General features: G+C 35.6%; 1 protein-coding gene across 10 annotated transcripts in view; it reads left to right on the forward strand.

Moving 5' to 3' along the window:
- The window catches only part of L3MBTL3 (L3MBTL histone methyl-lysine binding protein 3), a 176,203-nt gene that overhangs the window by 14,372 nt on the left and 145,722 nt on the right, over nt 1-16,109 (forward strand). For 7 of the 10 annotated variants that reach the window (XM_007484546.2, XM_056818760.1, XM_056818756.1 and 4 more), the window contains exons 2-3: nt 14,267-14,337; nt 15,093-15,204. In XM_007484546.2, coding sequence (XP_007484608.2) covers nt 15,103-15,204 — 102 coding nt within the window. In that variant the 5' untranslated portion in view covers nt 14,267-14,337; nt 15,093-15,102. Of the gene's footprint in view, nt 1-14,266; nt 14,377-15,092; nt 15,205-16,109 lie in introns of all 10 variants that reach the window. The other 3 variants (XM_056818759.1, XM_007484548.2, XM_056818758.1) reach the window with 1 other exon arrangement.

Genomic DNA, 16,109 nt, shown 5'->3' on the forward strand with positions numbered 1-16,109 from the left:
TGAACCACTACCATGATCATGTTTGTACTCTCATTAGTTACTTTCACCACTTCCTTTGGATGGGAGTGGGGGCTTCCATGTACTTAAAGTAGGCTGTAATTCCATTCAGTGAACATTTTTTAAAGTAGCCACTGTGTGCAAGGTAGTGTGCTAAGGGCTAGGGCAGTGTCCTGCTTAGCATTTAGAGTCCTGTACAATCTGGCTTCATCTTATTATCTTTCTAGGCTTATTATACATGACTCCTCCTCACGTACTCTATGTTCCAGCCAAAATGACCTAGTTGCTCTACCTCTTAAACAACATTCCACTTCCTCTCCTCTTGTCTCTGCATAGGCTATCCCCTATGCCTGGAATGCATTATTTAACCCTTTCCCTTTAGCTCTTGATACCTCCAGGTCCTTTCAAGGCCAGTTCAATCTGTGGGAAGCTTCTCTTAATTCTCCAGGTTGTTAGTGTTCTTCCCCACCTCACTCTCTACATTCCTTTGTGTCTCTCATTTATTTATTTATTTATTCATTTATCTATTTATCCATTTATTTATTTATTCATTCATTCATTCATTCATTCATTTATTTATTTATTTATTTATTTATTTATTTGGGTCAAATTTAATTTCCTTCAAAGCAAGAACTTTTTTTAAAAAATTTTGTATCCTGAGGTTGTAGCTCAGTTTCTTATACATGATAGCTGTGTAATACACTGAATGGTGCTAGGCACAAGATGTGCTAGGGCAGCTAGGTGTTACAATGGATAGAGTGTGGATTTGGAGTTGGGAAAGCATGAGTTCAAATGCAGCCTCAGACACTTAGTAGTTGTGTGACCCAGAACTCAACCCTGTTTGCTTCAGTTTCCTCATATTTAAAATAAACTGTAGAAGGGAATGGCTACTCTGGTATCTTTGCCAAGAAAACCCCAAATGAGGTTACAAAAAGTTGGACACAACTAAAAAGTGACTGAACAAGGTACAGGACATACTCATTTTACTAATATTGTCATGCTGAGAGTTTTACATGAGTGGAAGAAAGGCAGACCAAGGGTTTAACCCAAGGAGTGCATCTCTATTTTATCTCTCTATGAGACCTAGCCTACAAAGAAATACAGGAGTATTCCCCTTTTCCAGGGTTCAAAGACACCACATTCTTCTACTTTTATAACCATTTCCTTTAAATCTTCTTTGTTAAGACCTTTTCCTCTTCTCAGCCCTTTATGGTGGGTGTTCCCTAAATTCTATCCTTTAATCTGTTCTGTCTTATCTCATTTGCTTTCATAGTTTGGTTTACTATCTCTCTTCAGATATTTCCAACTCTAAATTCCCAGTCCTGACTTCTCTTCTTAACTTTGTACCTGTGTCTGCTGCAGCCTTCAGGGCTTTACCTTAATATTGCTCACAGTCTCAACTTCATACCCCAAATCAAACTTGCCCCTAAATTTGCTCCTCATTCTGACTTCACTAGTTTTTTTAATAGTGCTATCATTCATCCAGTTGTCTGCCATATTTGAAATCTTCCTTTTTTTCTCACTTCTCATATTGAATCAGTTATCAGACCTTGTTGATTCCATTGTCAAAGCTGTTTAAAAACTATCATGAGAGAATTCTTCAGACAGTTTTTCTATCTTACTATCTACCAAGATAGTAAGAAAAGGTACTTTCTATCTTTTAAATTCTATGTTTTCAGTATCTCTTCTTCCTCTCTTTATCCGTAATGTAACTTACTACTTGATGACTTGTTCTTGCTACCATATGTTTTGGGTTTTGATGGCTTTAGGTCTTTTTGCTTTTTTTTTTCCTTTCCTCCTCCAATCTATTTTTCACACTATTATCAAAATAATTTTTGGAGATCTTGATCAGTCCATATTGCTTATCTATTCTTAAGTCTCCTGGCTTCCCAGTGCTGGTAAGGAAAGTTCAAAATCTTGCCCATCAACAGAGCCTCTCTACATTTTGCATCTTACATTCTAGGGCAACCTCATGAACTTCCTCTCTGTACTTCAGAGTAGATCTCTTTGTGTCTTTTAAATGTCCCTTGTCCTCTTCTGCCTCTGCATTAGAATGCCCTTTCTTAACCTATTGAATTCCTGCTTACCCTATAATGCTTAACCCCAGTACCATCTCCTTTTGATAACCTTTCCCTTCAGACTTCACATAACCTTTTTATACCTTGTGATTCACATGGAGAGAGAGAGGCAGCGTGGTGGTAGTGGATAGAGAACAAACTTCAGAACCTGGAAGACCTAGTTTCAAATTCTGTATCATATATATTGGCTCTTTGATAATGGCATGAATAGAGGAGGAGGGAAGAAAAAGGAAAGAGAAAGACTTAAAGCTATTGTAATGCAAAATATAGGGCAAGTCACTTCCCTCAGAGTGCTCTGGTCAGCTCTCTTAAGACTATAAATTACAGAGCAGGTGCAAACCTGCCTTAGCAGAGGAAGTTCTGTATACCAGGGAAATCACAGTTACAGTTCCTGTCTTTTATGTACATATTGTGCATTTCTGTTATTTATGTTGGGGGCAGTTAGGTGGCACAGAGCACAGAGTGTTGTGCCTTGAGTCAAGAAGATTTCTTCCTGAATCTGAATTTCCCTAAGAGTTCCCTAAATGGGTTCATGCAGAGTCGGACTTGACTAAAAACAAATGAACAAAATTACTTGTTTTTTTTCCCCTTTTTTACTTGATTGTATTGAAATAAACTATTAAAAATTAAACAAAAAAACTGCATTAACTTGTTTGTCTTGTTTCCTTACTTGACTGCAAGCTCTTTGATTGTAGTAACCTTTCCTTTCCTAAATTTTGTGTCATTACCATCACTAGCATATTTCTCTAGGAAAATTAAGCACTTAAATATTTTTTGAATTTGTTGAATGAAGATTGGAGTGGTTCAAACAAACTAACATTTCCCAGTGTTTGACCTTTCTGCTTTCTTTCCCCTCTTTTTATGGAAGATTCAGATTGATGGGATGGAATGTGGTCATTAGTGAATGGGCTTCATGTTCTTCTTCCCATTCTTTGCAGGAGATCATAGACATTGCATTTTTGGCTCCTGCAGTGAGGAAGAGAATACCTAGCAGAGTGATCTCAGTACGTGTTTTTTAGACTAGCTGCCTGACAAGTGGCATCCGCTAGAAGTGTACTCCATGCATCTTCCCTTGTAGCAACAGGAGAAGCTAAGCTTTGAGGAGAGCTGGGAAGCTTTTGAGCCTCATCTCTTCATTTTCCAGAAGAGATATTTGAGATGGTTGATGGTAGTTCAGTAGTAATGGTCCTGTATTTTAATGCAGTATGGGGCTAAGTATCAAACATTATGCTCTAATCCTAGTTTATCATTCCAGTCAGAAGTCAGAGTTGTCTGTATATGACAAATGATTGACTCCCCCCCCCCCCTCCCCAATCTGGTTGTTTTGGCATCATATTGACTGACATAGACTAAAAGAACACAAGTTTTAGCTATGGGCTTTAGTCGCAAGTGATTTTTGCTTTTTTTCTTCGCTGCCTAGTCAATTAGGGTTTACCTTTTCAACTTTATTGTAAGAGCCTTCTTTGTTTTTTCTACCAAGGAAAGAGTCATGTATTGGAAGGGAGAGAGCCCTTACTGTGTTTTGTCTATTTAAAAAAGAGATTTTTCTACTGAGAAGGCCCTCTTCTTTCCCTTAAAAAACCAAAAACTTTTATTTTTTGAGTTATCAAGCATTCTTTTTATTCCTTTTCTTCTCCCTCCCCCACCATGAGTGAAAAAAAAGAGAAAGAAGGAAATATAGAACTCCTATATAGCATAATCATAGTCATACATAATAAATTCCTCTGTTGAACACATCCCAAAATGCATTTTCCCCCCAAATTAGTCCATGATCATTTTGTCATGAAGTAGAAAGCATTTTTTTTTTTCATCAGACCTCTGGAGTTTTGGCTGAGTATTTAGTAGATTAAAGTTCTTACAGTCTAGGATGTTAATTTTACATACAGTAGTTGGGTTAAATATCAGTTTTAGGTTGCTGATCTCTCTTAAGAGACTTCTAGCAATGACTTAGGATAGTGTTATCAGTTACAAATTGCTACAATTAGAGGAACAGAATCCCTTATACAAAATAAAACATAACCACTTACAATAAGGTTTTTTAATAGAATAAACTGGCTTCCTTACTGCAAGTGTTGATTGTGCATGCATTAGTTGAAGAGAAAAAAGTTTTCACACCGTATTTAAAATGTTTACCTTTTAGGACTCTTATTTGTTAAAGTAAAAAGACCTTGTCCCCCTGCCTCCCCCCTTTTTTTTGCTTGAGGGAGAGGAAACCTGAAAACTGAGGAGGAAAGACTTGTAATGTCACAGAAGAGAAAGCTCTTGCCAAAATAATATTGGCTGTTGGCAGTGGTACCTGATTAGTAGATGGAAGAAAAATGCATAATCTGTGCCAGTGGCTCCAAGAGTTATTAGCAAGGATATTTAACCAGAGTACAAAGTAGCCAGCTTTAAAATTGTGTTACTGGGAGGGAAACATGGTAAAACACTTCATACTATCATTTTTATGAGAAATTTAAAAACTCATGATACTCAGGATAAAGTAAAGTACAAAATTTGAATTTGAAAGCTATTTTTGAAATATGGTTTACTGGTTACCATATATAACCTTAATTCCATTGACATGGATAGAGGCGTTTGAGTGAGAAATGTCTTTACATAGCCCTGCAGGTGGGCACATAGCCCCACAATTCATAGTATGGTGTGGGGCACTGAGAGGTTAAATGTCTTGCCCAGAATTATGCAGCCAGTATATCAGAGTAGGGCTTGAACCTAGATCATCATGACTTGTAAAGCTGGTCTCACTTCACTAATCTATGTTGCATCTTAAACTTAATGTGTTATAAAAATAACAGGTAATATACTGTAAGTGTTATGCAGCATTTGTCTTTAAATTTTCCTTAAAACACATAAGCTATTTTGGAACAATTTTAAAACTTGGGAAAAGGACATAGAAGTTTGTTAGTGTGAATTATTCTGTTATTGTTTAAGATTTAGGTCTGTAGATTGTTAGTCCTCTCCAGTATTCTAAGAACTACTTCCCAATTCCCAAGCATTTTGCTTAGTATAATGAATACTGTGCAGTAGTCAGGTGTGTTGACCTTTGTGTGTATATGTTTATATGTTGTAGTGTGTAAAATTCATTTTCTTCCCTTCCAGCTACTAGTGAGAATAGGTTATATTCTAAGCAGCAACTAACACAGAACAAGAAAGGTATTTGATGACATCCAACATAGTCACACCTTATTGATAATAAGCAAAAATATTGCAAATAATATCTTCCCATAGTTTTTCTTTCTCAAAAAAACTTTTGATTGTTCACTTATAAAAGAAAATAGTGGGACTAACATGTTGTTCACTGAATGACTGACCAGAAAAACAAACAATATGTTGAAACTTTTCTCCTAAGGACTATTCAGGTTATACTTAGACCTCTATACTGGAAGAAATTATATCATTATTAGTACTGTGCTAGCTATTGGAAGTCACTTTGCCTGCCATCAGCTAATGGGGAATCGGTACATTTTGCTAGCAGTACATTTTATGAGTTAGTACATATTTGAGAAGTCAAAACCTATACAGCTGAAAAGTGGTTTATTTTTTTTTTGTTAGCCCAGCACTTTATAATAATAATTTTATAATTTCTGTGGGGCGGTTTCCTCCCATACCTTTTTTGAGACTGGGAATCTCTATCTTGCCAAGGCTGGAAATATAGTGGCTGCTCCCAGGCTCATTGCAGGATTGATGGGAACAAAAGCTTTGACCCATTTCATTTTTTTCTGAACTGAGCTTATTCTCCAGCCCTCAGGCAACTCAGTGGACTGCCAGTTGGTGTCATTCTTAGTGTAGCAGCCTGGTGAGCTTTAGCCATACTACATCTGAGAAGCACTATGTTCAAATAGTCTACCAGCCTCAGCTTCTTTTTTTTTTTTTGAAAATTTTATTTAATTAGTCAATTTAGAACAATTTCCCTTGGTTACAAGAATCATATTATTCCCCTTCCCATAGCTGATGTGCAGTTCCACTGGGTTTTGCATGTGTTCTTGATCAAAGCCTATTTCCAAGTTGTTGATGTTTGTACTAGGATGATCATTTAGAGTCTCCATCCCCAATCATATCCCCATTAACCCATGTGATCAAGCAATTGTTTTTCTTCTGTGTTTCTACTCCCACAGTTTTTCCTCTGAATGTGAATAGTGTTCTTTCTCGTAAATCCCTCTGAGTTGTTCTGGATCACTGCATTGTGTTAAAATTAAATTGTGGTTGGGCTCTGAATATATTATTAGGTGGTCATCAGAGATTTAATTAATTTCTAAATCCCAAAATGAATTTCTAAAGTAAATGGAATTTATGGTAGTTTATTTACAATATTTACAATAGAAGGAAGATATTAAGGAATGAGAGAGAGAAAACTGACTTCTTATACCAGTTAGAATTTCTAAGTCCCAGTCAGGGGAAGAGAGTCTCAAGAAGTTGGGCCTTTTCTGGAGACTTCATTCCTCCAGAAAGACAGGGTCACTAAGTCAGCTTTTCACTCACCAACAGTAACATTCTAAAAGAAGTCTGGTTATCTGTATTTTGGTCGCTTCTCTGAGTCAGTGCCCAAATGTCTGAATGAATCTCCAAATCTCTGAATGTCCCTTTTTCCTTCAGCTCGGAGTGACTGATCCTTCACTCCAAGCCCGGGTGACTGATTTTATTCTTCTGGCTTTTATGTCCTCTTTTAAAAGATCTTTTTCTCTTGTGTCACCTCCTCTAAATTTCACGTCTACCAATCACTGCAGACACTTTCCTCCAGGACTGCCCATTCTTTTAGTTCTCACCTTCTTTGGTTAGATTATATCTTTTGGGGTTACTTAACACCTCTTTTGTTAAGTTTACCTTTTGTAGTTACTAAACACCTTTTTTGTGACTAATTCACCTTTTGTAGTTACTTAGCACCTTTTTGTAGTTAAAAAATAGATTGAAACTTCAAGTTATAGCTTTACTATAAAGCAAGAACTAAGTACCTTCATTGTTACAATCGGAAGATTACAATTTTATCATCACAAAGAAAGAGCTAAGTATCTTTACTGTTATAATCAGGAGATAGCTAAATCCAATCTTCACTATTGCCACTAATGGAGAATGCCATTGCATTCGATTGTACCACAGTGTATCAGTCCACGTGTACAATGTTCTCCTGGTTCTGCTCCCTTCACTCTGCATCAATTCTTGGAGGTCTTTCCAGTTCACATGTAATTCCTCCAATTCATTGTTTCTTTGAGCACCATAGTATTCCATCACCAACTTATACTACAATTTGTTCAACCATTCCCCAATTGGAAGGCATCCTCTCCTTTTCCAATTTTTTGCTACCACAAAGAGTGTGGCTATGAATATTCTTGTACAAATCTTTTCCCTTATTATCTCTTTGGGGTACAAACTCAGCAGTGCTATGGCTGGATCAAAGGAAAGACAGTCTTTTATCACCCTTTGGGCATAGTTCCAAATTGCCCTCCAGAATGGTTGGATCAATTCACAACTCCACCAGCAATGCATTAATGTCCCAACTTTGCCACATCCCCTCCAACATTCATTACTTTCCTTTGCTGTCATGTTAGCCAATCTGCTAGGTGTGAGGTGATACCTCAGAGTTGTTTTGATTTGCATCTCTCTGATTATAAGAGATTTACAGAACTTTTTCATGTGCTTATTAATAGTTTTGATTTCTTTGGCTGAAAACTGCCTGTTCATGTCCCTTGCCCATTTATCAATTGGAGAATGGCTTGATTTTTTGTACTATTGATTTAGCTCTTTATAAATTTGAGTAATTAGACCTTTGTCAAACGTTTTTGTTATGAAGATTCCCCCCCCCACCCCCCCAGATTGTTGCTTCCCTTCGAATTTTGGTTGCATTGGCTTTGTTTGTACAAAACTTTTAAAATTTAATGTAATCAAAATTATTTCTTTTACATTTTATAATATTTTCTAACTCTTGCTTGGTCTTAAAATCTTTCCTTTCCCAAAGATCTGACAAGTATACTATTCTTTGTTCACCTAATTTACTTATAGTTTCCTTCTTTATATTCAAGTCATTCACCCATTCTGAGTTTATCTTGGTGTAGGGTGTGAGATGTTGATCTAAAACTAATCTCTCCCATACTGTTTTCCAATTTTCCCAGCAGTTTTTGTCAAATAGTGGATTTTTGTCCCAAAAGCTGGGATCTTTGGGTTTATCATAGACTGTCACTTACCCCCAGTCTATTCCACTAATGCTCCTTTCTGTCTCTTAGCCAGTACCATATTGTTTTGATGACCACTGCTTTATGGTATAGTTTGAGACCTGGAACTGCTAGACCACCTTTCTTCACATTTTTTTTTCATTATTTCCCTTTATATCCTTGATCTTTTGTTTTCCAGTGAACTTTGTTGTGTTTTTTTCTAATTCAGTAAAATACTTTTTTGATAGTTTAATCGCTATGGCACTAAATGAGTAAATTAGTTTTCATAGTATTGTCATTTTTATTATGTTAGCTTGTCCTACTGTAATATTTATTGGGAAAGGAAATAGGATTGGGAAAATAGGGAATAAATGGGAGGTTTGTATGGGGTATGGAGTAGTTAAGGGGAGAGAGGGAACACTGCTTGGTGTGAGGCAAGGGAGGGAGATGCCCCCTGCTGAGAGGAAACAGCAGGGGTCCAATAAGGACGGTTTGTCTTTGAATGACTGAAACTGAAGTTCAGCTCCCTCTATGACCAGAAAAGATAGTCCACTTGTCTGACTGCGAATTCAAATAATATGAAGTTTAATAATCCAGTTGGAATTGGAGTTTTTCCTTAGCTTCAGAGTATAGGGCCAGGCCCTATAGGCTGGCAGAGGGTTTGTCCCAATCCCGCCTACTCTCGTTGTTCTAATTCAGAATCTTAGCAGTACACAGAAAGCAAACAAGAACAAATCTGACCTTCAGAAGCCTGTGCCTTCCTGCTGAACCAAGAAGAGCATGACACTCCAGACTGGGCTGACCACGCTCCTCTCTCCTCCAACACCCAGAAGCAAGTCCCACCCTGTAGGAAGGAAGTGCTAGTCACAAGACCCCACTGCCACTCCCAGTTGGCCCCTTCCCCCACAAACTGTCAGTCTTGTTTCCTTTCCACACTACCCATGAGCATTTAATGATTTTCCAATTATTTAGATCTAGTTTTAATTGTGAGGAAACTGTTTTGTAGTTGTGCTACATATTATATTATATATAACTAATAACTATATTAGTTCCTGTGTTTGTCTTGACAGATAGATTCCTAAGATGTGTTGGAAATGTATAGAAATGTTGATGACTTGTGTGGGTTTATTTTGTATCCTGCAACTTTGCTAAAGTTGTTGATAATTTCCACTAGCTTTTTAGTTGATTCTCTAGGATTCTTTAAGTAGACCATCATATCATCTGCAAAGAGTGATAACTTGTTCTCCTAATTGCCAATTTTAATACCTTAAATTTCTTTTTCTTCTCTACTTGCTACAGCTAGTGTTTCTAGTACAATGTCAAATAATAGAGGTGGTAATGGGCATCCTTGTTCATTCCTGATGTTATTGGGAAGGCTTCTAGTTTATCCCCATTGCAGATGATGTTTACTGATGGTTTTAGATATATGCTGTTTATTATTTTTAGGAAAGGGCCTTCTATTACTATACTTCCTAGTGTTTTCAAAAGGAATGGATGTTGTGTTTTGTTAAAGGTATTTTCTGCATCTATTGAGATTATCATGAGATTTTTGTTGGTTTGCTTATTGATATGGTCAATTATGTGGATGGTTTTCCTAATATTGAAACATCCTTGCATTCCTGGTATCAATCCCACCTGATCATAATGAATAACCATCATGATCATTTGCTGGTGTCTTTTTTGCTAGTTTCTATTTAAGATTTTTGCATCTATGTTCATTTAGGAGATTAGTCTATAGTTTTTTTTCTCTGTTTTTGACCTGCCTGGTTTTGGAACCAATACCATATTTATGTCATAAAAGGAATTTAGTAGAGCTCCTTCTTTCCTTATTCTGTCAAATACTTTGTATAATATTAGGATTAGTGATTCTTTGAATATTTGATAGAATTCATTTGTGAATCCATCTGGCCCTGCGGATTTTTCCTTATGGAGTTTTTTGATGGCTTGCTCAATTTCTTTTTCTGATATGGTGTTATTTAGGTAGTCCATTTCTTCTCCTGTTAATCTAGGAAATTTATGTTTTTTGTAAATATTCATCCATATCATCTAGATTGCCATATTTATTGCCATACAATTGGGCATAGTAGTTTTTAATGATTGCCTTAATATCCTCTTCATTAAAGGTGAGGTCACCCATTTCATCTTGGATACTATCAATTTGGTTTTCTTCTTTCCTTTTTTAAAATTAGATTGACCAGTACTTTGTCTATTTTATTTGTTTTTTTTCAAAGTACCAGCTTCTAGTCTTATTTATTAAATCAAGAGTTCTTTGACTTTCAATTTTATTAATTTCTCCTTTGATTTTTAGAATCTCTAATTTAGTCTTCATTTGGGGATTTTGAATTTGGTCACTTTTCTTGTTTTTTAATTTGCATGGCTAGTTCATTGATCTCTACCTCCCTAATTTGTTAATATATGAACTCACGGATATACATTTCCCTCTAAGTACTGCTTTGGCTGCATCCCATAGATTTTGAAAGGATATCTCATCATTGTCATTTTCTTCAAGGAAATTATTAATTATTTTTATGATTTGTTCTTTAACTGATTGTGGATAATCATATTATTTAATTTCCAACTAATTTTTGATTTGCCTCTCCATGTACCCTTACCAATTATTATTTTTATTGCATTGTGATCTGAAAAAGTTGCATTTATTATTTATGCTCTTTTGCACTTGTTTGCAATGTTTTTATGCCCTATTATGTGGTCATTTTGTGAATATACTATGTGTTGCTGAAAAGAAGGTATATTCCTTTTTGTCCCTATTAATTTTTCTTCACATATGTACTGAGTCTAATTTTCTAAGATTTCATTTATTTCTCTTACATCTTTCATATTTATTTTTTGGTTTGATTTATATAGTTTTGATAGAGGAGGGTTCAGGTGTCCCACTAGTATAGATTTTCTTTTTCATCCTTGAGCTCCACTAGTTTTTCCTTTAGAAATTTGGATACTATGCCATTTGGTACATACATGTTGAGTACTGTTATTTCCTCATTGTCTATACTGCCTTTTATCAGGATGTAATTACCTTCCCTATCTCTTTTGACTAGATCTATTTTTATTTCGCTTTGTCAGATATCATGATTACGACTCTTGCCTTCTTTTTCTCAGTTGATGTCCAATAGATTTTGTTCCATCTACTTACCTTTACCCTATGTGTGTCTACCTTCCTCGTGTGTGTCTTGTAGACAACATATGGTAGGATTTTGGTTTCTAATCCATTCTGCTACTCACTTGTGTTTTTTGGGTGAGTTCATTCCATTCACATTCTGAGTTATGATTACCAGCTGTGTATTTTGATTTCCACTTCTAGTCTTGCCCTTTATTTCACTATTTCCTTCTATACCAGTGGTTTTTTTTTATTAGTCCCTGTAATTCCCACCCTTATTTTACTTTGCTTTCTATCCCCCCTCCCTTCTTATTCCCCTCTTATTTTCTTCAAGGTCTTTTTAAACTACCTCCCCCAACCTTCTCCCTCCCTTGTATTTCTTCTCTTCCCACCAGTCCATTTGTTACCCTTCTACTTCTCTTTAGGGTGTGAATCAATTCTCTGCACAACTGGATCTGATTGTTCTTCTCCTTTTGATTCAGTTTCAATGCACATAAGAGTTAAGTATTTCTTGTCTCTAACCTCTTTACTCTTCCAGTGTATTGGTGTTCTTCCCCACTCCATAAATTTACCCCATTTTGTTTCTTTTCCCATTTCTCTTATTATTAACTTCTAATCTATCTATCTATCTATCTATCTATCTATCTATCTATCTATATCTTGGCATTTTATCCTATACATTTTGTCACTGTTTCCTCTAAGTATAATTCTTCTAGCTACACAGGTGATAATATCAGTTTTTAAGAGTTACCAATATCCTCTTTTCTTGTAGGTATACAAATCATTTTAACTTATTGGGTCTCTTAAAACAAGTTTTTTTTTTTATCATTTTTTCCCCTTTCTTAATTACCTTTTGGTGATTCTCTTGAGTTCTGTGTTTGGGCATCAAATTTTCTATTCATGTCCGGTCTTTTCTTTATGAATGCTTGGAATTCTTCTATTTTATTAAATGACCATACTTTCCCCTGCAACAATATAGTCAGTTTTGCTAAGTAATTGATTTTTGGTTGTAGACCTAGTTCCCTTGCTTTCCGGAATATATTCCATTACTTTTGGTGTAAATGCAGCCAGATCCTGATTTATTCTTACTGTGGTTCCATAGTATCTGAATGACTTCTTCTTATCAGTTTTTAATATTTTTTCCTTGGTCTGGTAGTTCCTGAATTTTGCTATAACATCCCTAGGTTTGTCAGTTGGGGATTAAGTCCAGGAGGTGATTTGTGGATTCTTTCAATCTCCGCTTTTTCCTCTTGCTCTAGAATTTTTGGGGAAGTTTTCTTGGACAATTTCCTATAGAATGATATCCAGGCTTTTTCTTTTGTCATGGTCTTCTGGTAGTCCAGTGATTCTTAAGTTGTCTCTCTTTGACCTGTTTTCTATATCTTCTGTTTTGTGAATGAATTGTTTCACATTTTCCTCAAGTTTTTTATTCTTTTGATTTTGTTTTATAGTTTCCTGCTGCCTTGTGAAGTCTTTTGCTTCTAGTTTTTGAATTCTATTTTTTTAAAGACTGAATTTCATCCCTGGCTTTTTGGTCATCCTTCTCCTTCTGGTTTGATTTTCTTTGGAGATCATCTTTCATCTTTACCTCATCTCTCATCTTCTTTTCCTCATCTTTCATCTCCTCTGCCTCATTTTCAAGTTGGTTAATTTTGGCTTTCAAGGTACTATTTTCTGTTTCCAGATGATTTATTTTGCTTTTTATATTCTTTTTCCAGTTGTTTTTAGCCTCTCTTTAGTGATTTTTTAAATTGTATTTTGAATTCTTCTAAAGGTTGTGTGCAGTTCACTGGAGTTTCTGTGTTTTTGCTTGGTGTTCCTTCATCTTCTTCTCTTCCATTTGCTCTTTATTCATTGCCTAGATAGGAGCTGTAGATTGTAATTTCTTTTTTCATTGTCTGTTGTTTACTCATATTTTCCCCTTCTATCCCCCCTGTAGTTGCCTGTAGTCTTGCTTCTCTCAATATGTGCTGGATCTTTGGGTTTGGGCTGTTCTGTCCTGACAGGGCTTCTTTTTTGTTCTGTTGATTGATCAGGTTAGTCAAATCTTTCCCACCTGCCAGCAGAAGCTGAAAAGGAACTGGGCTTCCTGTCTTGTTGTCATGGTTGTTGCCTGTAGTTTGTTGCAGCTTTTGCCCTTGGAGCTTAGTCAGCAAGGCTCTCAGATCAGTCTCTGGGGGAATGGTGTTGGTGCTTGAGCATCCCTGCCCTCTGAAGGCTTCTTATCTGCCCTATTGATGAGATTGAGCCAGGGAGGAGGAGTTGATCTGCAAAGCTGGATGTGCCCTGAGGCCACAACCTCTAGAAAGGGGTGGGCAAGATGGAATGTCTTGGCAGAGATTATGGTGCCTGCTCAGAGCTTCTCCTCCAGCTGCCTGTGTTCTATGCCCTGAGCCTTGCACAGGTTTGCCCACAAGTTACTCCCTCCACACTAGCGCCCTTGCCCACCCAGAGAGTCCAGCCACCTCTGGAGTCTCAGCACTGTAGGTGGGGGAGGGGTCCTGGGACTTAACTTCTTCTTTCCCCTTAAACCCACATGCTCTAGAATTCAGGCTTTTTTATTGGTTTACCTTTTAAGTTGAATATAGGAGGAGGGTTCCTTAGCTCTGTCCTGGTGTTAGATTTGGTTTTCAGATTCCTTGAAGCATTGTGTTTTTGATCCGTGAAGAAGGGTTTATGGAGGTCTGAACTGTTGCTGTCTCTAAGTCACCATCTTGACTATCAATTCAGCCACTTGTGCGTCAGTTTCCTTGACTGGGCAATCATAGAAATGTTTGTCATGTTTGGCCTGACTCTTCCTTAAGCCCAATCCTTACCTTCCCAAACCATCAAAGAGGGAATACCAATATTTTAAAAAATTTTGTGTTTTAAACTTGGGCTGTCTGAAATGGACTGATTATATAACTCTAATGTGGCATTTTCTTCCTTTTAAGGAAGAAAAAGAGAAGAAAGAATACTGAAGAGATCAGTCGTTCCTAACAGCAGAACTGAAATCAGCATATAGGTATCGACTATTCCTTATTGAATTAAAAGAACTCATTCGGTATGCATATATATATTTATGTATGTATGAATATGCATCAGTACAATATAATAAGGGTGGTACTATTAATGTTATTTTCTTGAGAATTGAAAGTAGTATCAGAGGTTGCTGGGCTAACTTTACTGTTTATTATTTTTTTTCTTCTGTATCTATCACCCAATTTTTGTTGTTATTTGAATCCTCTCAGACTTCTTCCCTGAAACTTAAAATAATCTACTGATTATCTTGTTTTATTATTATTGTATTATTCTTGTCATTGTCAACCAAATATTCTACCTATTTTCCTTGTCCCTTTTACTTGTTGCCTTTATAGAAACAAAACTGAGAAGTCTGGTTGCCAATCTTGGATAATTCAATGCAAGAAATTTTGACATTCTATTATCATAAACATTGTTTGTAATTTTAAATTTTAAGTAGTATTAAATCAAGCAATGCTTAAATCAAATCAATGGCACAATAGCAAAATTACTCTTTGCCACTTTTTTACTTATTTACCGGGAAAGTCTAAGACTTTCCTAATTTTGTTTCATACCTTAATATTTGCTTCAACTGAAAAATTCAAATTGTTAATCTTATTATATAATCATTTTGAAAAATAATTTTGGATTATAATGATGTAGACTTAAGTGGGTTTGAGGAAATGAATATAAAAATTGAATCTCAAAAGTAAATCTCAAAGAGTTTTTATAGTTATGTGACATTGTTGATATTTTCAGTATATGCATCATGAATGAACCTGCCTCTAGCACAAGTGGCCAAGAGTTTGATGTATTCAGTGTCATGGACTGGAAAGATGGAGTAGGTACTCTGCCAGGAAGTGATTTAAAGGTAAGTTGTCTTCAGATAGATTTTTATTGCCAGTTCATTTTTAATAAATGTGTGTGCATATAACCGTTCTGTCAAACATAGGTATAAATATAATAAGTACTTAAGCACATACTGTGTTCTTAGAATAAATCTGAAATTTAAATATTCATCTTAGGAATTATGGGCTCTAAAATAAGTTATCAAGCTATTTTATTATTTCTAAAAATTAAAAGTTTTAAGAGACTTTCATGGCCAAAAGTTATTAGTTCAAAGGCTATTATTTCCCCAAATTAAAAATATTGAGATATTCATTGTCAAAATTATGAGTCCTAAATGCAGAAGAATAGGGAACTTCTGACTTCTGTTTTTTGTGCAAAATTTAAGAAACAACTTCAGTAAGCAGAACCTCAGTTTTTAGCTTTTCAAGTAAATCTAATATATTTTATTCCCAGAAAGAAATTAATCAGGCCTAACTTTTTCTTCTTTTGTTGGCTATTGTGATTTTAAACAAATCACTGAACCTCTTTGTTTTGGTTTCCTACATAAAATGGATATTTTATTGTAATAACAGTAAATATAATCAAATTTTTGAAGCATTTTTTGCTTCTTGAGGAAAAAATACATTATATACATAAATATTTTGTGTTTTCTTATTCTTCTATTGTGTAAATTTCTTTCAGAGGAGATTGAGCTCCAGGTGTCTCATTCTTTTTAGAACCACTTTCCTGGAGATTAACTTTCTGAGTAGTATAATCTCACTCTCACAATAGTGTTAGTAAACCTCTTTAGAGATTTTTTAGCTTTTTCCATTTTAATGTTTATACAAAGTTTCTCTTGTTATTAATTCTCTAACCTTTTACCTTTTTGAATATTTGAGTAAGTATATTTGTCTAAACTTCAAAGCTTAAATTCTATATTCAGAATAG

Source organism: Monodelphis domestica, chromosome 2 (genome assembly GCF_027887165.1).
Source record: "Monodelphis domestica isolate mMonDom1 chromosome 2, mMonDom1.pri, whole genome shotgun sequence".
Classification (NCBI taxonomy): domain Eukaryota; kingdom Metazoa; phylum Chordata; class Mammalia; order Didelphimorphia; family Didelphidae; genus Monodelphis; species Monodelphis domestica.